The sequence below is a fragment of the Protopterus annectens genome, chromosome 3.part0 (assembly GCF_019279795.1).
Source record: "Protopterus annectens isolate FY-2018-M chromosome 3.part0, PAN1.0, whole genome shotgun sequence".
NCBI lineage: Eukaryota > Metazoa > Chordata > Ceratodontiformes > Protopteridae > Protopterus > Protopterus annectens.
The window spans coordinates 1,659,418,822-1,659,443,087 of NC_056731.1; the positions used below are offsets into that span (position 1 = coordinate 1,659,418,822).

A 24,266-nucleotide genomic window follows, 5' to 3' on the forward strand; every position below is an offset into this window, starting at 1 on the left:
AACATGTCACAAAAACAGTTTGTTTACTCATCATAATGGTCACCAAAGTTTGTCAAAACACATACACACCTACTTTTTTCTGAATTCTGAATCCTTTTTGTGTTTTAAAGTCCTTCTGGCAATTACATCCCATCGTTCTTTCATCCATGTTTGTTGAATTTAATAACTGGTGCCAGTATGTCTGTAGCTTCACATATTTCACAGAAATTGCCTGTCCTTTGATATTCAGAAAAAAAAACATACTTCATATAGACATGAGAGGAAGAGAAAAGATTACAGTAGAGAGTTGATTATCTGAATATCGATTATCCAAAACGTCAGTTATCCGAACACAGCCTTCCAAAGTTTTTGGGAAGGAAAAATCATAAAGTCTGAATATGTAAACATTATACATATTTGCTTGTGTGCATTTTTTAAGCTTTTATCTCTCTAGTTTGTGAAAAATATCCTTTATTATCCACTGGTATTGCTGAATGGTTGAAAACTGTGTTCTCTGCATGCAGAAAAAACAAGATTTTAGAGTTTTGTATATGGTTCAATTATATGTGTTATTATCTGAACAGTTTTATTATCCAAACTAAATTAGGTCACAATTAGTTTGGATAAATGTATGTTTCATTTAGCCTGATATTACCACAATTGCTTTTATTTTATTTAGCCTTTGCATTTCCCCTGGATTCAGATTTAATACTAGTGCAACACAAAAAATACACAAAAATCACCACAAACTATAAAGTAAAAATAAAAACTACTAGACACAAGTTAACCTTATAAATCCACACCACTAAAGGTATATACAAAGCTAGCCACAAAGCCTGGACCACATTGCTGACCACATTGCCCCATTCCAAACCCAGATGTGCACCCACCCAATTTAAATCTTAAACCCTCAGATCCCATACAAAAAGTCTTTAAAATAAAATTAAAATAAAATCTTCCTAACACAAGCACACACATATATAAATATATAAATATATAAATATCTGTATATATTTATAAAACTAACACTAAATCAAAGTAAAAAAAAACTCTCTTCTAGTGTACTACTCTGCAGAATCCTCAACAACATTAATCATAACAGCTGAAGATTCATCCCAGTCAGTAAAATAAAATCATTTAAAAAAATTGCAGAAATATACTAGTAATTATTCTTATGCAAAAATGAGTCAAAAATACCACAACCCACTGAATTCTATGGACACATGACTACACACACACACACACACACACACACACACACACACACACACACACACACGCACACGCACACACACACACATGCACACACACGCACACATGCACACACACACACACACACACACACACACACACACACACACACACACACACACACACACACACACACACACACACACACACACACAAAAACACACATAAATGTGCAGGTAGAAGTGGATAAATGTGTGCCTAAGTGACATCCCATCTTGGCTGTTACCTGCATTAGGGGGAACGAATGGGACAGCGGACCGTGAGAAGGTTTGATGGTTGGCAGAGAGCTTGAGCAAAAAAGCTCCAAAAAATTAAGGTCCATCCACAACAAGACTGATACAATATCTGCCCTGTATTTGTAATGGAGACCTGGTTCGATAATACAACACTTCATTAGTGGTTACATTTCTATCAGGTGTATCTGTTATGCAGTGCCCTTGATGTGGCAGACATCAGGGGTGCTGTATGCTTTTGATCCACTTTGGTGGTGTTCTGGTTTTCCAGCAAAAATGCCAATTACTGAATTTGTCATTGAGAGCAGGAAAACAAACAGCATATTTCACCTCATTTACTATCATCTGTTGAAGCGATGATGTATTTGTAAGAGTTTACTGAATTACTCACCATCCCAGTGTTGGAAAGCTGAAAGTGTTTTATTGTAGTTGATTTCAGCTTCTGGGTCAAAGACAAGCCAGTTACTGTAACAAAGCATTCAGTCTCTACTGTTGGGTGGCCTTGGAGTCTTTAAGATTGTTACTACTCTGGCCCATTGGCCTGATATTTCAAGTGGATGCATTCAAATTCGACTTGCTTTTGAACTCTCAGTATTCATTAAACCACTGACTGGTCCACTTCCTTGGAAGCTTTCCATCATTAAATCTTCTGGTCTTAATCATATAAGGAACAGGAAGTTAAATTGTTTGCCTAAAGAAAACTATTGTTCTTGACTGGCTTTTCACAATTGATGGTACAAATCAACCGAAAGCATTGTCATCCACCTGGAATGATGCAGATCACCATTGATATGCATCAAAACAACCTAAGTATATGTTCGCCCAGTCGCATGGTCGGCTGAGTGTTTTGGTTTGACTACAAGCTGCTTTCTCTTAGGCAGCAGGATGCCGATGTGAGTATTACAAGAGAATAGAGCCTTCTTGAGGGTTATTCACTTTATCATGAAGAAATCTCCCATAAAAGTCAATTTATTCTTATCTATGGAGATTTGTTCTTCTGACAGATGACCAGCTCAGCTGTTTGAAGTTGTGGACAAGCTGTGTGTTCCACCCAGTCTTGTTCATCAGTAAGTATTTTAAGTTTCAAAGTGTAAGGCTGCTACTCAGTGCTTTGCAATTAGAATTAACCTGTTTGGCCAGGAAACTCTCCATGACACATCCACCCAAATGGGCAATGAGGGCAGCCATGTGGCTGTCAGTTTTGTTTATATGAAATTTTGCATGTCGGCAACCTGGATGTTATGATAAGCCAGCTAACTGCAAGCTGGACTCAGGCCTGTTCTGAATACATTGATTGTCCTGATTGTCAGGTTATCTCAAAGGATTTTGAGTTTTTTTATCACCATAAAAGAGTCCTTAGTAACTTCTGTTTAACAAAAAAATCTTTGAGTCTGTCAAGTACAGTGAATTACTATCCATCCTATAAGCTTTTTTATTGCTAAGACTATTCAGGAGGTGACTTCTGTGTAATTTAATGCTATTTAAATGCTTGTAATTGTCTGGATCCTTTTCATTCTGTCCTCCAGAAATGACACAGGACTGAGAAAGCATTTATTACAGTTGCAAATATCCTTGTGGTGAGAGTTCAATGGCTTTGTTCTCTTCAGTCTCCCTGCAGCATTTGAAGTAGTGTACATGGGACTTTGCTAGAATGTTTATGTATCCACTGTGATAAATCATGCATATCTTTGATTGGTTTGAGTGTTACCTTTTGTATTACACACAGAGATGATGGGTTTAAGGACAGATTCATCCTTAACCTATCCACTGTTCTGTGGGCTTATTAAGAACTCCAACTTTAATCCTCTGGCATTCAATGCGTTTTTCTTTCCCTGTGAGTAGTCATTTCAAGAAAGGGATGCGTTATCACTACTAAGCAAATGATAATCATTTTACCCCATCCTACTTGCTAGTTTTTTTTTTTTAAACCTACAGGATTAACCCTATGGCTCCCCATGTGTACACCCAACTAACCTAAATGTTCCTCCATGGTAGTGAGCGTTAGGCCTCGTTGACATGGGTAACAGCCCTACAGCTGATTCATTTCCTAAATGGTGAGACACATATTAGCCTATTTGTTCCTCCCATAGAGGTGAGATTCAGGTGATAGATGGTGGGCGAGCCTGCACATCTTCTGTCTCTCTGATCCTCACCAGATGGCTTGTGTGCTATGTGATGTGCTGCTTCCAGAAGACATATGTATAGTATCACAAATGCTGAGCCCTCTGGTTAAGAGATGCAACACCTGCAGCATGTGAACACTAAACTTCTTGCCATGAAGTATACTCAAGACATGAAAGATGTGTCTATATTAAAATGTCAGCAGCTCACAATGTCGACTCTGAAATGTTCGACACCAAAATGTCGAAGTAGGAAAATACCGAACGGCCACACAACCGATTTATTTCCAACGGAAAGAAATCGGTTGGCCAAACAAAAATGGCACACATAAACAACTATGTTTAAGTGGGGGGCTTTGCCCCCCACATCCCCAATGTAGCGGGCTGTGCCCCCGACACCCCCCTAACTAAATATTCTAACTCTGAGACTGCACTGCACTCAGGGAAAGGTCAGGTGTCAGAGAACGGCCAACCAATTTCTTTCCGTTGGAAAGAAATCGGTTATACGGCCGTTCGCTATTTTAGTAGTTCCACATTTTGGTGTCCAACATTTCAGAGTCGACATTGTGAGCTGTCAACATTTTAATACAGACCTGGGAAAGATTACCTTAGACTCTAGACCCACCATCTTCATGTGGTACCTCCTGCATCTATGTTATTAGTTGAACAGGGGTAATCTAGGCATTGGCAGAGCTTTATCCCTCTACGCTATGGAGCTCAACTGGTGATGTGCTGTTTGAAGTTCAGTCTGAGTTAACATGAGCACACCACCAATAACAGTGACCTGGTTAGTGTTTCTTCCTACTTCCTGGACTACCAACATCAGGGATAGATGATTTGTCTCCTTGCCAGTGGACCAGTCTTCTCAAGGTCATACACACACACACACACACACACACACACACACACACACACACACACACACACACACACACACACACACACACACACACATATATATCTATATATATCTATATATATCTATCTATATATATATATATATATATATATATATATATATATATATATATATATATATATATATATTATGGGCCTACTTCACTTGACCTAAAACCCATTTGACTGACACCCATTTGATCGACACACTACTGACCTAAATTTCATTTCACTGACAACTCATTTGACTTACTCCAATTTCACTGACAGCTTACAATGCTGAATTTCAACATAGTAAATCTTAAACCATAGACAAGCACACATAGAACACCAATAATATCCCTCTTAACAGAAATGGGACAATGTACAACCAAACTAGCTGGGAAGTATGCTCCCCACACTCCCCCCTAATTATATATATTAACTCCAGGATCACACTACAGTGGGGAAAAGGGCATATACCTTTAACTTGCCTTACCATACTCTACATGCTGCCACTACTATTGGGAACGCACACGACTTTCGCCAAATTACTGTAGAAGATACTTCCCATAAAAATGTAAATAGAAAAACCCACATTTAGAAACACTGCAACACTACTTTCTACATGACTATTGGGATTCTAATAGTCAGCACTATACGTTACAGTAATTCTTTTTATCACAAACAAGTCACAGGTGAAGGAAAACCCACAAAAGGTCTATGTCTTACATGTCGGTGAAATGGGAGTCAGTCAAATGAGTTTTAGGTCAAATGAAATTTAGGTCAACTGGGTGTCAGTCAAATGGGTTTTAGGTCAAGTACAGTAGACCTATTTATATATATATATATATATATATATATATATATATATATATATATATGTGTGTGTGTGTGTGTGTGTGTGTGTACCATACACAAAATAAATTCCTGGTAAAGCATAAAGCAAGGAACTGTATCTGGCAGAATATGCTGCTACATAGAAAAAGACAATTTAAAGGTGCATTGTATTTTTAGAGTGAAACATTTGTTAATTAAGTCAGCTATATCTAAATCACAGTCAGGAATAATGGAGAAATACAGGATTACTTTCACATTATATGTGTATATGTGTGTGTATATATTTACATGGTTCTAGGTCATAAGCATACACTGCACACACCACAATAACAACAATCCACTAACAAAACACATCCCCTTATGCAACCACCACACACAGAACACAAGCACACCAAAATCCTCACAAACTCACAGTAAACTCACACACACAACACCCTCCTTCACCACCAGCTACACCTAACTCACTTTAACCCTTACCTTTACCACCACCACTACTACACACCCTTCTACAACCCAAAATGCCATACAACTAACCCTCCCCCTAACTAACCTAACTCCGCAAAACCACCTAACCCAAAATACCACACAACTAACCCCCATAACCCTAACCTTACTAAACTTAAAAAATACCACTAAAAAAGCCACTACAACACACCACTTACCCAACTAACTCTAACCCCAACCCCCTACCCCCACAGACTGTCCTGTCACTATCCACCACACTACCTTTAGTGCACCCTAACGTCCGGCCACCACACATACTCACACAGCCTTCTTTCCAACTCACTATCCTGGCGCCGGAGTTTTCATCCGCCGGTCTTCTCGAAGTGTCATCATCATCTGGCCCGCCATGCATTGTATATATATATATATATATATATATATATATATATATATATATATATATATATATATATATATGTATATATATATATCGGTATAGATATAGATATAGATATTCTACAAAGTGTCTTCTTCTTCTTCTACAAATTTGCTACACACACACACACACACACACACACACACACACACACATATATATATATATATATATATATATATATATATATATATATATATGTATATATATATAGTCCCTATTAGATGAACGAAAGGTCAAGATCTCGAACAGCTGTAAAAGTTGAAAATGCCATTCTTCAAGATTGCTATTGTGAGATCGCGGTAGAGTGAAGATCAGAAAATTTGCCTTTTCTTCACTGTAGTGCAATCTCGGAGTTGGTATATATAATTAGCGGAGGGTGTGGGGGAGCATAACCCCCCCCCCCCACAAAAACAGTTTAGAAGAACGGCATTTTTGACTTTTCAGCAATTAAGATCTTGATCTTTTGTTCATATAACAGGGACCCTATAGATATATATATATATATATATATATATATATATATATATATATATATATATATATATATATATATATATATATATATATATATATATATATATATATATATATATATATATATATATATATTCTTCTAGAAAGCAAAGGGCATTACTCTTCAAATGAATAACATAAATGCAGGAAAAAGTCCTTTGAATCAACTATTTTTTTCTGTTGTTCAACTCATCTGCCATTTTGTTTCTGCATTTTGTTCATCTTTGTTTCCTGTAGAAATCCTTTTTTGCCTTTTTTTGTACTTTTATATTTACAGCACAGGCCAGGTATATGTATAAATATCTGTCTTATCATTTCCCTATATATACCACAATTGTGATTATAGAGTGTTATTCATGTGTATGCTGTTTTTGCAAGCTTGTTATATTCTGTTTGCTCCCAGTCATAAACAAGAACATAATCAGATATGCAGTACATTTAATCACCAGATTTGCAGAGCAACTTAAATGTATAGCAAACATACTGTGACAAATTGTAAGTACCTGTGAAATAAATACATGGTTATTTTATACCAGGAAGTGAAGAGCTGCCTGTCTTAGCAGATTACTTTAGCTAACATTCCGTATGGCCAGCTATGAGCAGAATCAGCTGAGCTAACATGTCATTACCTGTCGGCTGTAAGGTTATGAACCTATGATTCAAGAGTCATTATCAGAGAAAATGCATCTGTTGCAAACTGATGAACCTCTTGAAAAAAAGACAACGATGACATAGATGCAATGTTCTGCAACAATAAGTTTCTTGTGTACACCCATCACAGTCTAATGCTACTGCTGCGTCATAATTGTATCATCTCTCTTAATCTGTAATCTATATTGACATTTATTGCATCATAAAATAAATGTGACAGAAGAATTGCGGCTTATCAAAGACTGCAGGTAAAATAGATTCTGTTTTCTGTAAGCCCACTGTAGCTATACAGATTCTGAACAGCAGCTTCAGCTAAATGCATACAGTTCATTAGAAAACACTTGCATGCTCACTTATAAAACAAAGTAAAATACATATTTACATCTGCATCATACTTCAAACATATGAGTAAGGCATTGTGTTTGTTTTTGCATTTTCACATTACAGCCTGTGTGGATTATTCACTGAACATTTATACTTTTTAAAAGAAGATACATGCCAGAATGTTTATTTTTAATTCTGGGAAATGCAGGCATAAAAGATAAATATAAGGACTAAATAGTGTAAGCATTTTATTTAAAACAATGTTTATGGAATGTCATGTGCTAGGAAGCCTCAAGTTATTTTTAAAATGAATAACAACAGTTGTATATTTCTTATTATTTTAACTGTGTTACTTAGAATTTTTTATCAAACGGTCACTTAAAATTCACTACACTGAAATAAATATATCACATCGTCATATCTGACAGAAGTAAACGAATATAAAGTTCTGTGATGCCATGTTTTCATTTACATTAGCAAATCTGTGGCTAACATGGATCTGCTTTTGTTTGTAGAGGATATCTTTCCCTGCAAGTCCTGTGGGATATGGTACAGAAGTGAACGGAATCTGCAGGCTCATCTTATATACTACTGCAGTGGGAGGCAAAGGGAGGTCAGTTCAGTCTCAGAGGAAAATGAAGACAATGGTCATCAGCCATCCAGTGTTTGTCCCTTCCCACAATGCACCAAAACTTTCTCCAATGCCAGAACCCTGGAAATGCACTTAAATTCTCACAGTGGTAAGAACATTTTCATTGTTAGCATGGTGTGAAAGAAAAAAAAACAATGGAGTGCAGTTCTGAAACTGTGTGGATTGCATTAAAATTAAGTAATGACAAAAGATGGATTTTTGTTATACTCACCACCATATGGGGGGGGGGGTCAAAGACATAAACCCACTTATGCAGCTTATTTTTTGTAAAGGCAATATCAGTTATAATGTTATGTCAATGCAAGTAATGTCTCTTTGGCTACAAATGGATTACAGTCCATTGGTTTGTTTGCAAAAGCAGTGTCAGGGGAGAATAAATTTATTCTTAGGAATATCACAGAAGTTCTGTATTCACGTTGCCCTCTTTCTGGATGGTGGTACAATGGGATAGATATTGATTCACGAAATGTATTAATTACATGAAATGCAGAAAGTCATCTTAATTATGAAAATAAAGTCATACATTTTAAATTCAATGCCTCTTTCTTATTCCCTATCAATTAAAAGTGAAATAATTAAACTTTTTCTCATTTTATTTATTACCCTGCTTTATGGAATTGTATAGTGTAAAAAAAGGTTGCTCAGTTACAAAAAGAAAAGCCTGGTCACCCTGAATAAGTAGTATTGTGACTACCCAGCTTTGCTAAGAAGCTAGGCTCATGAATTTGTGAACAAAAAGATTAAGTACCTATATGCAAATTCTCTTTAAACTAGTTGATATTACCTAAAGGTTAACAAATGTAACAATGACTTTATGTAGGGTAACAATTAGTGCAGAAATGTCAGGTTTTTAAATTACCTGGGAAGGAAGGACCATGGAGGAAGGTATTTGGATCTGCTTTGGTCAGTGCTTCTGTTTAAAGTGCACATTCACACAGCCTCCATCTCTGTGAGCAGTTTGGAAGACTGCTAGTTCACCTGCTGCATGGCTTTGTGGTGTGGGAGCAAAGTGGGATAACCACAAAATACTCTCACAGACAGGGGAAGGAGGTGCAATTTCCACGCAAAATATACCCCTACTGAGAACCTAGCATTGTGAGGCAACAGAACTATACAATACACTATTGTAATGCCCCAACGTTAATATTTATATGACTTCATTACATGTAAAACTCTGAAGTGTAATTCCCTCCCCTCTTCTCTGTACCTATAAATGGGATTAGCATTTTTTGCAGACTTGGTCCGCAGGCTGAGACTGAAATTGTTTAGAACTGATTAGTGCTCTGTCTCAGTAAACAAATTCAAATAAATTCATATAAGTAATATCATGATTTTCCTTTGGAATATAAATGAGATTTCAAAGCTGGTAATGTAAGTTATGACACTGAATACATTAAGCAATCACACCTTAACATATTTTGTTTACAAATGAAACTAAGCACGAGAAATTCCCAAAAATGTATTGCTACCTTAGTGCCTTCTACACCACTCTCTTCACGCAAACAAAAAGGTGTAGTGGTTCTGTTCCCTACAACAGCAAGACTTCATCAAAATGTGAATGAAGACAAGTGGCCTCTAAAGATAAGAACTTTGATATCAGATTTACAATAGAGTCTATGTGGCTTCTGTAGGCATAGCCAGACTTTAAGTATAAAATATTATAACTGACTTCAGTGCTTTCATCAAAGAAGTGATAACCCTGACAGGAAAACAAATTATGACCTTCATCTGTAGATCCAGGCAACAGACCACAGCTTTGTAATATTAGCGTTAGAAAGATAGAGCAGTTTTCCATGAAGTCTTTAAGCACAGCTAGTCTCAATAGATAATACCATGTCAAAAACAACATTTGCTTCTTCTGTTATATTTACTGTGCCTTTATTTTTTTTCTGTCCAGTTAGTCTGGCCCTCTGATGTATTATTGACAAATTACTTACTGCTGTCATGCTCAGCATCACCCCCCCCCCAATATTACCCCATTCATACTCCAGGTTTAACATAAGGATTTAGTTCCTCTTCATCCAAAAGTATTTCACAAATTGCAATAGGTAATAAGTATATACCAGTTTAAAGTCATCTACAGCTGTCAAGGATGTTTTGAGAGCATAGCAGAAGGCTAACAAATGGTGTACTGACCATCTAAAAAGTAGTCACCAAGCACTTTGTTGAAGACCAAAAAAATGCTCTTCTGCTATGAAAACTGTAGCAAACCACTTGCTATATATGCAACAAGTCAATTACTAGAGCTAAGTACCACACAAAGTGGTTCAGCCTTGATTGTATATGCATTATCAGCATTCATTTCTGCACTGCTGCTTGATCTGCATCTCGTTTGTGCTCCCTAACACCCTATAACCAGGGTGTCTTCCGGCTACACACACACACACACACACACACACACACACACACACACACACACACACACACACACACACACACACACACACACACACACACACACCACACCTGTGCCTCTGCTTTCTGTTGTATTTTGTCCCATTCTACCTCCTGCATAGTCTGTGAATGATCTGTAGAGATTAATGCACTACCTTGATTAACAAAGGAAAATAAAGAATTGACAGACAGGAACACAATTACAAAAATGTAACAAACATTTACCAGAATTTAAAGACTAGATCATGCAGTTAGTACATTCTGTTGGGCAGCACCACTGCAGTGAGCAACTTTTTGTATATTTTGCAAGACACTGACATTGTGGTGAGAGCTTCTTAGAGATTAATATTTTTCTAGTTGAATGGAAGTAGCTAAGAAGCTCAAAATGAAGTGAATACTCTAAGGAATACATTGTTAAAACATCTGGAGAATAAAATCATATTAGCTCTGACGAATCTGTAGTTCAGCGCAAATAACTTTGGCTTACTAATTTATCAGCATTAGAAATATGTCAAATACTGAATTGTTTGGTGAAAAAATTTTGAACCCAATTGAGCCTATGAACATTTCTGTTATAAATACAAAATACTGAGCCAAATGCCATATAAGGTCTGATTACCATCTTATAATGGGAACTGAAACATCAAGGTGTTTAGAAGTAATAATTTGCGATGTATCCTTGATAACTATGAAATGTATAATTATACTTGCATTTGTCCAGATTCATAACGGTTACCACAAAGTGTGCACAATGTGTCCACTTGGTGTAACCTTTCTAAGTGAATAGATAACACCAGCACTATGGTAGGGCTGTTCTTGAATTCAGAAAGTGTTCACCCAGTGTACACTTTGTGGTAAACATTATGAATCCGGCCTATTGAGTTTACAATTCAAAGTTATTTTCACAGAATAGGGATGATGCAGCTAGATATGCATCTACAGTAATTTACTGCAAATACATGTTAAACCTCATGGAGTGAAACTAAGAAAGATAGAAAAAATGTATTAAGTAGCAGTTTACATACAGCTGGTTGGTTATGAATACCCTTGTAAATAAAGCAGAAAACAAGGCATATTTGTACATTACTTGTATCAAAGGTACATAATGTAGGGCTGCAAAGAAGATAATTGTGTCATTCATAACTCAACTTCTAATTTAGCAAAATTAACACAAGGGAATCTAAAGGTGATGCTGTTCAATGCCAGGAGCTGAAACAAGACACTCCACTCCAGCCAAGCAATCCTCACCTCAGAGAATACAAGCAGCTCTGCAGTTACTCAAACATGGTATAGAGCCATGGAGTGCATCCCAGCAGAGCAGGCATGCAGTGCCTTCAACACATTTACACAAACTACTGCATAGGCAGAGACTAAAGTAAGAGTCTCAAAAACAAACATACCTCAAGGTTGGTCAAACAGGATGATGCAATTAGGATACTCCATGTCAAAATTACCATAGATAGTCTCATATCATATCCATGCAAGTTATAGATCACCCTCTATGATGCACAAACCCCCATAACTTACATTTAGACCTACTTACAATTCAATCCAATGCCATATTCATGGGGGACTTTAACTACCCTTCTATAAACTGGGAATCTTTCATGACCCCAAAATTGCTGGACCAGAGATCCCCGGACTTTGTAAACACAAGCACCCTGGACCAGTTAGTCCATACTCCCACCAGGGGTACAAACCTACTAGATATGGTACTCGTAAATATGGGTGAACACTGCACTCACCCAAGTGTAGTGTTGTGTCATCTCTGGTAAGGTCAGACAATAAAGCTGTCTCCTTCAAAATATAAATCAGTGCTGTGACCCCACCAAACCCTGCAAGAGTTAGCAACTACTCTCAGGTAAACTACCTGTTATTAAGTGAGTGTCTGACAAAATTTCAAACCACTTCAAACTCAGAGAACACAGATGCCTAGAACTGTACCCAGATATCCTGTACATTCATGTTAATAGATACAAAGCAAAAGCTGTGCCTACCAGAAACAAGCCCATAACAAACTCAAAAAACAAACGACTCTGGTGGAATACAAACATAAACAGATTGTACAGCAAAAAGGAAGGACAATGCCCAGAAGGAGAGAAAATTTCTCTTCAAGCTAAACAGTCAACTAAGAGGGCAAATTATGTATATCAAAGCTAATGTTGAGGTAAGGATAGCATCCAGATCAAGGAAAACCACAAGGCTTTCTTCAGCTATGTCTGAATCCTCAAAAGTAGCAGACAACAGTGTGCAGAACTAATTAATAATGGAGCCACTTACAATGAGCCAGAAGATGCTGCAAATCTGCTGGCCAACAAATTCAGCTCCAGTTTTAGCCCCTTTGCCCACTGCCCAGCCACCCCCAAGTAATACCATCAAACATAACCACCCCATCTATCATTAAGGATCAGGTCCTAAATGCACTGTCCTAGGCTAAGAACACTTCATTGATGAGCCCTGGTAACATCCCAGGATTTCACCTACATAGCTTGAAGCATGATCTGTCTGACCTCTGTAGTCACTGTTTAACCATAGTGTCCAGACAGGCTTTGTGCCACATGAATAGAGAACTGTAACAGTTGTCCCTCTGCAAAAACATGGTCCATCAAAGACTCAAGGAACTACAGACCCAATAGTCTGACTAATCTCATATGCAAAGACATGGAAAGGATCATCATGGATATGACTAATAATGGCATGAGAAACCTTCAGACATTGGATCCAACCCAGACTGGCTTCATCAAAGGCAGATTATGCCCACTCAACCTAGTGGACTTCTTTGAAGAGGTCACCAAGGCAATACATGAGGACAGCATTTTTCATACAGCCTACATTGACCTGGCTAAGACAATTGATACATTGTCACACTCTTGCACTGTAAACAAACTCATGGAATTAGGCATTAACCAATATGTTTAATACTGGATAGCTACATGGATCTCAGATATAAGCCTGGAATCTAGGATAGAGGAGAGCACCCCCACAAAGAGGAAAGTCATTAATGGAGCCCCTCAAAACTCAGTGCTCTGTGCTAGGAACACTGCTTTTTGTTATTTACTTTGCTAATGTCAAAGACCTCTGGCTGAACAAGTTTGCAGATGGCTGCAAATTAGGAGCAGTCAAAGAATCCCCCCCAAGACGCTAACATTCATCAGCAAGGAGTAACATAGACAAATGACTGGTACCAAGGCCATTGCTTAAAAATCAATGCCACAAAATGCATAATTGTATGTCTGGGAGGTCATCCACCCTAGGAAACTATCTCATTGATAAGAGAGGACCCAGTTATCAGGGATTTGGGGATGCATGTGGGTAGTAATGTGGCTTTCGACTAATATGTGTCTAAGGTAGAGAAGAAGTTATTCTATATTGCACAACTTTTAAGGAAGAACACAGTAGCTAGGTACAAGGAGGTCATCAGGCCTCTCTATTAGGCCCTCATCAGACTTATCATTGAGCACATTAACTTTGATGTGAATCTAACCATGGATATGCAGCAATTGGAACATCCAAAGAGGTTTCTCACAAAAAGAATACAGGGTGTAAACAACATGTGCAATACAGATCACCTTAAAGCCTCACAAAAAGATTACAGGGTGTAAACAACACATGCAATACAGATCACCTTAAAGCCTCACAAAAAGAATACAGGGTGTAAACAACATGTGCAATACAGATCACCTTAAAGCCTCACAAAAAGAATACAGTGTGTAAACAATATGTGCAATACAGATCACCTTAAAGCCTCACAAAAAGAATACAGGGTGTAAACAACATGTGCAATACAGATCACCTTAAAGCCTCACAAAAAGAATACAGGGTGTAAACAACACGTGCAATACAGATCACCTTAAAGCCTCACAAAAAGAATACAGGGTGTAAACAACACGTGCAATACAGATCACCTTAAAGCCTCACAAAAAGAATACAGGGTGTAAACAACATGTGCAATACAGATCACCTTAAAGCCTCACAAAACAAATACAGGGTGTCAACAACATGTGCAATACAGATCACCTTAAAGCCTCACAAAAAGAATACAGGGTGTAAACAACATGTGCAATACAGATCACCTTAAAGCCTCACAAAAAGAATACAGGGTGTAAACAACACGTGCAATACAGATCACCTTAAAGCCTCACAAAAAGAATACAGGGTGTAAACAACACGTGCAATACAGATCACCTTATAGCCTCACAAAAAGAATACAGGGTGTAAACAACACGTGCAATACAGATCACCTTAAAGCCTCACAAAAAGAATACAGGGTGTAAACAACACGTGCAATACAGATCACCTTAAAGCCTCACAAAAAGAATACAGGGTGTAAACAACACGTGCAATACAGATCACCTTAAAGCCTCACAAAAAGAATACAGGGTGTAAACAACATGTGCAACACAGATCACCTTAAAGCCTCACAAAAAGAATACAGGGTGCAAAAAACATGTGCAATACAGATCACCTTAAAGCTTCACAAAAAGAATACAGGGTGTAAACAACATGTGCAATACAGATCACCTTAAAGTGTCACAAAAAGAATACAGGGTATAAACAACATGTGCAATACAGATCACCTTAAAGCCTCACAAAAAGAATACAGGGTGTAAACAACATGCGCAATACAGATCACCTTAAAGTCTCACAAAAAGAATACAGGGTGTAAACAACATGTGCAATACAGATCACCTTAAAGCACTATCTCTATTCCAGTTTTCTAAAAACTGTTGAGAGGCAAGTCTGTGCCTGGCATACATAGCATCCTTGATTCCTGCTCTGGTGGACCCTTTGTATATCTGGAAAAAAAAAAAACAAGTAACAGAGGTATTTGATCTAGGGACTAGAACCTTTGCTTGCAACCTAAATAGGACATGTTCGAGGGACAGTTATATGTCTCAGAGAATTGCCCTCCTCTAGGACAGGGTTCACATCCATGTGAAGCAGAGATCTTCCCTAACCCTATTCAAGCATCAGTCGGACTAGTGGATGGGAAATCAGAAATTCACCTCAGGTCTAAAACCTATGTCTCTAATGGACAGAGGCAGTCTATAATTCATACCATAGGACCCAGAAGCACATAAACAAAGGCTTTCAAAATAAGCAGATGAAGAAATCAAACAGCTGCTAGGTCTCCAAAAAGATCCTTTAATGTAACCAGGCAAAGTAAAAATCCACAATATCTTCCAAGCGCTTTCACTCGACCACATGCGAGCTTTCTCAAGGCAAACAACATTGCTGGAAGTTCATTCACATTAAATACTTCCAGAATCATCACATGACTTCCTGTGAACCTTTCCCAACAGGAAAATCACCATATAAGGAAATTCTAAAATACATTCTTATTATCATTAAAAATAATTCATTTTCTAAAAATAATTCATTTTCTGAAAATGTCTTGGCGACTGAATAGCATAATGAACTTAAAATTGAATACAAACAATTAAAATGTGTCATAAAACAATTCTATAAAATGTTTTTATAGTTTTATAATACAAATAAGTGCAGTAACCCCTTTTAACCATCGGGGGTGAAATCAAAACTCCAATTTAAAACCTAGAGTTACTAACTGGCATTATAAAACATTTCTTATCTGAGTTGCCAATTCAGACCTGGGTATCTAGTAGCGTCTAACCGGAGCTGCCAAAATAGCTCACGGTATTCTAATTTTGACTCCCAACTACCCCCTCTTATATCCGGTTGTACCTGTTCCAACACCATAAACTTTATGTCCATGTCCTTATACGTCAAGGAGTGTTTATAAAAGGCATTACTTTCCTTCCTTACATTGATGCCATTGAAGTGTTCGTAAACCCTTCTCCTAAACACCCTTTCAGTTTTCCCAATGTAAAAAGCATGGCACGTAACACAGCAACCAAGATAGATAGAGGGGGTAGTTGGGAGTCAAAATTAGAATACCGTGAGCTATTTTGGCAGCTCCGGTTAGACGCTACTAGATACCCAGGTCTGATTGACACCCTCAACATCAGTAGTGTTTTGAAATTGAGACAAGCTCGTCTATAACACAGTTTAGCAGAACATGACATCTATTGTTTTATTCACTTTTGAATCCATAAGATTTTATAATATCTTATATGGAATGTTATACATTGGCAACTCAGATAAGAAATGTTTTACAATGCCAGTTAGTAACTCTAGGTTTTAAATTGGAGTTTTGATTTCACCCCCGATGGTTAAAAGGGGTTACTGTACTTATTTGTATTATAAAACTATAAAAACATTTTATAGAATTGTTTTATGACACATTTTAATAGTTTGTATTCAATTTTAAGTTCATTATGCTATTCAGTCGCCAAGACACTTTTAGAAAATGAGTTATTTTTAGAAAATGAATTATTTTTAATGATAATAAGAATGTATTTTAGAATTTCCTTATATGGTGATTTTCCTGTTGGGAAAGGTTCACAGGAAGTCATGTGATGATTCTGGAATTATTTAATGTGAATGAACTTCCAGCAATGTTGTTTGCCTTGAGAAAGCTCGCATGTGGTCGAGTGAAAGCGCTTGGAAGATATTGTGGATTTTTACTTTGCCTGGTTACATTAAAGGATCTTTTTGGAGACCTAGCAGCTGTTTGATTTCTTCATCTGCTTATTTTGAAAGCCTTTGTTTACGTGCTTCCGGGTCCTGTGGTGCGAAGTGATTTTCATTCTTGGTTTGATTTTGCTTTTAGTTTTGGTAATTCATACCATAGCTTGCATATATCCCTTAAAATTACCTCTAAGGCTCAAAACATTTTCTGGATACATTTAGGATGCATGGCTAGGCTTGTAAAGGCCTCAGCAGTTTTTAGCCTAGTGTACACCTATGAACCTATGAAAAAAATTCTATTGCCCAAACATGCAAAACACAGATATGAAGTTACCACTACAAGCAGTATATACAGGCAACATCAGTTTTATCCATAACAGGCAATCTATGGAAAGACAAGTGGGCATTATGAAGCAGCATAAATTGCTGGTGCATGACTATGAGATGACACTTCATAGGCATGTGACCATTTCAGCTCCCTGTGCAAGTAAATGCTTACTTACTTTAAAAATACAGTTCAGTTACTTGAGAAATTTGTGTCTGGATATTTGAATCCAATCAGAAATGTTATTGCTAAACGCAATGTAAGTGGAAGCTAAGTTATATAATACTTTGATAGCTTGAATAATATTTTTGGGAAAGTGAAGTTTTCCAAGAAGTCTGAATAGAAAAGATATGTGAGCTCAGTCAAAGGATTGTCTTCCATGTCATTCCTTATGGAATTTTGTGATGAATGTATTACACATGTGAAATCCTTATTCTGATGCTAGTTTCCCTGCTTTCCTCGTGTTTTTGAACAAGAAATAATCCGCAAAATGCCCGAGCATGTATCACACCTGATCAACAATAGCCTGAGGTCTGTGTCATAACTGCTCACAACTACTGTAGTTTGTTATTATGCAAAAGATTTCAAACTCATATTATCTCTCTTATTGGAATATATTACAGAATTCATTTAAGGCTGACAAGGTGGCACTGCAAAACAGAGAGAAAGACATAAAAAGACAGAGAGAGGAAGAGGCCAGCTTGTACCTTTGCAGATTTAATTTCTAGTGGAATGTGGTCAGAGCATGAATATGATACCCTGCTGGAGATTACACATTCCACAACAGGGATTTCATGTACAGGAACTGTGACTTCACATCAGCATATTAAGCTACCACGAGGCATAAGTAGAAAAAAAACAGACGCCATCTTGTTTTGCCTTCACAAAACATTAGTATTTAGTGAGCATCATCTAAAGAAGCAAACAAGTAAATATAAATAAAAATAAAGGAAAGCAACAAAAGTAACTACAGCAGCATTTACAAGGAGATGAAATGCCATTTTACTTCCTCCTTCCTATCCACAGCACTTAAACAGCCATGTTTAGTGAACAAGGGGAAATAAAACAAAACAAAAATAATGCAGTCAACTGCATTAATAGGAGGCATGTGCATGTGTGAGTGTGTGTGTGTGTGTGTGTGTGTGTGTGCGTGTGTGTGTGTGTGTGTGTGTGTGTGTGTGTGTGTGTGTGTGTGTGTGTGTGTGTGTGTGTGTGTGTGTGTGTGTGTGTGGAATGTATCATCATGGAACTCATAAACAAAGACATTGGTAACCTACAAACTCTGGACCCCACCCACTTCAGATTTGGGAAAGGCAGATCATACCTTCTGAACCTGATCGACTTCTTTGAGGCAGTCACCAAAGCCGTAGATGAGGGTAAGGTGGTTCACACAGCCTATCTTGACCTCGCCAAGACTTTCGACACTATCCCCCATTCTAGAATTATAGCTAAACTCACTAAACTAGGTATAAATCCCTACATCACAAGATGGGTTCCCAACTGGTTCATTGACAGAACCCATACTATAAAAGTTGCAGACTCAAAATCTGACTTCAAACCAATGACAAGTGGAGTACCATAGGGTTCAGTCCTGGGACTTCTCCTGTTTGATATCTACTTCTCTGAAGTACAGGCTAACACAGAAGGCCCCTGGCTAACAAAGTTCGCAGATGACTGTAAACTAGGAGCCATAGCTGAGTCCCCAAATGATGTGGACATCCTACAGAAGGGCCTCATTGAGACAGATGCCTGGTGTCAGAGGCATGGCCTCAAGCTCAATGCCAAAAAGTGCATTGTCATCCCCTTTGGTAAAAACTCTGTACCCATAAACTATCACATAAATGTCAGTCTACTTAATGCCGAATGTGTGATAAGAGACCTTGGGACCTAGTTGGACAGTAGTCTCTCCTTTGATGATCACATCACCACAGTAGTCAGGAAATTTTTTTGTGTGGCACACCTCATCACAAAAGGGTTCTCATCCAGGAAAAAAGAGGTCATTGTTCCCATCTACTCGGCCCACATTTGATCCATTATAGAGTACAATGCCCTTTTTGGAATGTACCTCACAAGACATCTGCAGTTGCTGGAAAGGCCACACTCACTAAGAGGATTACTGGCCTCAAACAGATGCCCTGCACTGACCATCTCAAAAAACTCCAGCTTTACTCTGTAGCGTATTGACTACTCCAAGGCACTCCAAGGCACATAGTCATACCCTTCGGGAAAAACAAGGTTACCCCTAGCTACCATATAGGTGGCAATCCACTGAGCACAGAAGAAGTTATCAGGGACCTGGGGACCCAGGTTGACAGTAGCCTGTCATTCGACACCCATGTAGCTAAAGTAGTTAGGAAGACCTTCTACATTGCCCACCTTATCATGAAGGGATTCACATCTAGATCAAGGGAGGTCATAGTCTCCCTATACTCATCACTCATCAGACCAATGATTGAGTACAATGCCCCATTCGGAATGTATCTGACCCGACACTTGCAGCAGCTGGAGAGGCCACAAAAGTTCCTCACCAAAAGGATAAAGGGTCTCAAAAATCTGTCCTATGCTGCCCGACTGAAAGAACTCCAGCTCTACTCAGTTGCTTACCGCTTGCTCAGAGGTGACCTTTGCCTGACATACAAGGCCATGTCAAACCCAGATTTGATGAATATGCTTCACCTCAAAAAATCTAGATCCGTCAGAGCCACAAGGGCGGGAGACTTAAACCTTGACACGGCTATTAATAGGATGGGCTGGAGGGATAGATTCATCACCCAAAGACTCCCTATGCTGTGGAACAAAATCCCAGTATATGTGAGGCAGAGCACCTCGCTGGCCTTGTTCAAGAAAAATCTTGACCAATGGATGGGAGATCGCAGATATACCCCAGGGATTATCTCAGTGTCACTGCTCGACAGAGGCACAGCAAAATAATGGGTATAGTTCCCCATACTAAAGGGGTGGCGTAAGCCACAAAACTATGGGCTAGGCTTGTAAATGCCCTCGGGCAGATAGCCTAGTATGAACCTATGAACCTATGAACCTATGAGATCTCTGCCTAACATATAAAGCTATGTTAAACCCAGAGCAGAGCTGTTGTACATGCTACACCTTAAGAAATCCCAATCCTTCACAGCTACATGCACTAGGGATCTGAACCTTGTCACCACAATAAACAGGACATGCTGGAGGGATAGATTCCTGTCCCAGAGACTTCCTATACTCTGGAACAAGCTAGCCATCTATGTCAAGCAAAGTTCCTCATTAGCACTCTTCAAGAAAAATCTTGATGAGTGGATGGGAAATAGAAAATACACCCCAGGGATCACTTCTGTGGCTCTACTCGACAGGGGCTCAGGAAATTAACTTTCTTGGGTGGTCTAAGCCAGGTAGTCTTGTTGACTAGGCTTACTTAGGCCCTTGGGCTGATAGCCTAGTACCTACCTATGAACCCATGAACTATGAAACAGTTGGTGGAGGCACTATTTTAGGTCAAGAATATAAAGTAAAACATGTAAGTAGTAATAATAAAACAAATGCAAATCAATTTAACAGACAGCCCATTTCAATATGCATTGTATAGGAAATAATTGACCTTCCAGGGTGGGCAGGCCCAACACCACAGTGGCTAGCACTTTATTTCCCCAATAGTGTCCACTCTGTTGCATATCATGTTTGATTAATATCTAATTTTTCTGAAGGAAGTGATTCGGGGGGGGGGGTCATATATTTTACTTATATTTCTCATGCTAGGGTTTGAGATATATCCTATATGGTCAACCATAATGCCAGTATGGCTAGTCCAGTTCTCCTAGTCAGGTTACGAGCAGTCTTCCAAACAAGTGGAAGTGTATTTTACTTCCAGCTTTCTGTAATTTATGTTAGGCACACAGAGGAGTTAATAGAACATTACATAAAATCTGAGTTTGGTGGTCTTATTCAGGTTTCACATGTAGCTAAGCATAAACAAACATCATAAACAGTTTGTGTTTCCTACTTAGAATCTGAGGTCAGTAACCTGGGTCTGAAAAAGCTGATTTAAAAAAGAGCTGACCCTAGCACGTTACTTAAATCCGTAGTGGGCCCCGGACATTCTTCCTTTACCAAATACAAATGAGTTACTGATTTATTTTACTGTCTTTTTTCACAATTTTACATAGTGTCTTTTTACCTAGAAATAGTTCTCAAAATGCCTGAGCAAGCTTCATACCTGCTTGAAAATATCCTCTGAATCAATGTCATAAATGAAGGCAGTTTAAATATTCAGATCCTGCAGAAACATCCGCTTTGTGCTACAGCTCTAAACTAATGGCAGTTGTCACACACATACATATTAAATGTGTTAAAGATAAGTACTTCTTGCAAATCTGGAATGTTTTTTTAATCCCAAGTTTTCACATGTTCATCTCAGAATGCCCAACACGTATATGGGTAGTCTTCTTTTAAATAACTTATACAACATGTAATATATTTCATTTAGTACCTTATCTCATGTGCAGGATAACAGAAAGCTTTTCCATATATCCAAGCATGAAAAAATAGGATTAGAACATGAAAAGTGATTTATATGACACTAATGAGGTGATGTAAGTAAATGACTTCTGTGAAGCTACTCAGAGATATCAGTAGTACAATGGCTAAAAACTGATGTATGTATCATTCACTCTCCTATCCCACAACACTTGAGTTTCTGTATGCTTATAAAAAATTGTTATCATGCCTTCTTAACTCCTTGGCTCATGAAGAAGGTCGACAGTTTACATTTTCCACCCAAAAGTGATTTCACATATGGAAAAAATACCTTTTTCAAAGTAAGAAAGCAAGTCTGTGTTGGGTTGTGTTGAGTAAATATGTATTAAATACAATGTTAATTTTGAAGAATCCCTAAAACACAGTGAAACCACACTTTTTTTTTGTTTTTTTTCTGTGATATTTTGTAGATGGCAGCAAACTTGAGAGTTTTTTTTTCATTCTTTTTAAACCTACTGGTTTGATTTTATTAGGACAAGTAAGGCTTGGATGGTATAGCTGAAGGGAATATTAATCAGCTTTTATTTTGTCAGTGGGGAAACAGAAATACAAATCTAGGTAAGCCACCTCCTCTGTTATTAATTGTGTATTTCTTTATGGAATATACTGTTTAGGTTGCTTACAGGAATATTGGGCATACATAAACACTAGAATATTTATTTTGAATACAGACTTGTGTGAGATCATTGGAGGATGTTATTTTAAAGTACATAGGATTTTGACATCTTTAGTAGCACTGTTATATGTGCAACTGGGGATTTTCTAGTTGATTTATAGAAGGAGAACTGGTGAGGGAAAGATGACTAGGCCAAGAAAGAATATTAAGACAGGAAAAGTCACAGATCCATTCTCAGAGGTCAGCGCGCAACCTACCAATATCAAATTGGCTGATGCAAGCTCATTGAAGAAATTGCCAAAACTGAAATTGTCATCAATTTAAATACTATTTTTGAAGAGGAAGAAGCACCCCACCCTCCCATACACACATTCAGTGTACAGGAGTTTTCCCCTTTTTTCCCTTTATTTAACTAGCACCTCCATGGTCAGTTGGGGGGGGGGGGTCATACAACTATAATCGTGCAGTATAGCTGACTAATGTAAAATGAATCCAGGAAATATATATTTGGGAAAGTGGTATCATGAAAATAGGATTCCAGTTGTTATATTCCATCAAATGATAGGGTTGGTGTCCCTAATGACTCACAGCCAGCTAAGCAAGTATTCAGTGTGATAAGTAGTTAGAGTAGTTGTAGTCTGGTCTGTCAAGCCCCACTCTATTAATAGGCCTGTTCAGCAACAAATAATTACTGAAAAATAATTCGACAATCCTACTGTAAAATGGAAGGTATATTCTTGACACTCTGATTGTAAGGGCTTAATTTAAAAGAAATCCTCCATGGTTGCACAACTTTAGGAGATATTACTAAATTTGGATGAAACACTCTATCAATCATTCTGGACAGGAGGGGCTGTACAAATCCTGTTAGACCAATGCACAAATGAAAAATAAAAAGCAGCAAAAAAAATTGGATGCGGAATGACACAGATTACTTTTAGATTCCTGCTGCAGTTTATATTGCAAAGAATATAATTTATTAAAAAAACAAGTAAAAGAGCCACATAAATATGATTGCTACTTATTTGCTTTTTGTAGTCTGGTGATTTGTCATGGTTGCTTCAAGTTTTGTATGAAACTGGTCTACCAAATAAAACATATTAATTAAAAAAGAAAGAAATATGTTACCAGTACATCAGAATAAGGGTGGTAGTAACTGTATCAATACACAGGGAGCAAAGAGGTATTTTTTTCTCTTCTGTCTATTTTCTCTTCAGAAAATTTCCATTTCAGCACATACCTCATTTTTCTTTGTCACTCAGTTAAGATTGCTCTTTTTGTAAACATGTTACAGTTTTGAAACTTCAAACGGTTTAAATGGAGATCTCCATACAGCACGGAATGGTATATTTATCATTTTCCTACCTATAATGAGATTTTGGAGTTGGTATATTTAATTAGGAGGGGGTCTGGGGGTGCAGTGGGGGTTTGCTCTCCTGCAAAAATGTAAAAAAAAATTTTTTTGCTTTTCTTTTTTTTTCATTTAAATTTTGACATTTCAAAACTTCAATCGTATGGGCTCAACCATAAGAA

At 37.7% G+C, this 24,266-nt stretch overlaps 1 protein-coding gene across 3 annotated transcripts in view; it reads left to right on the forward strand.

The window, feature by feature from the left end:
* ZFPM2 (zinc finger protein, FOG family member 2) overlaps positions 1 to 24,266 on the forward strand; it is a 1,273,567-nt gene that overhangs the window by 1,241,930 nt on the left and 7,371 nt on the right. For 2 of the 3 annotated variants that reach the window (XM_044065695.1, XM_044065697.1), the window contains one exon: positions 8,186 to 8,410. The exons of the other annotated variant lie outside the window; for it this stretch is intronic. In XM_044065695.1, the coding sequence (XP_043921630.1) occupies positions 8,186 to 8,410 (225 nt within the window). The remainder of the gene's footprint in view (positions 1 to 8,185; positions 8,411 to 24,266) is intronic. 3 annotated transcript variants of the gene reach the window in all.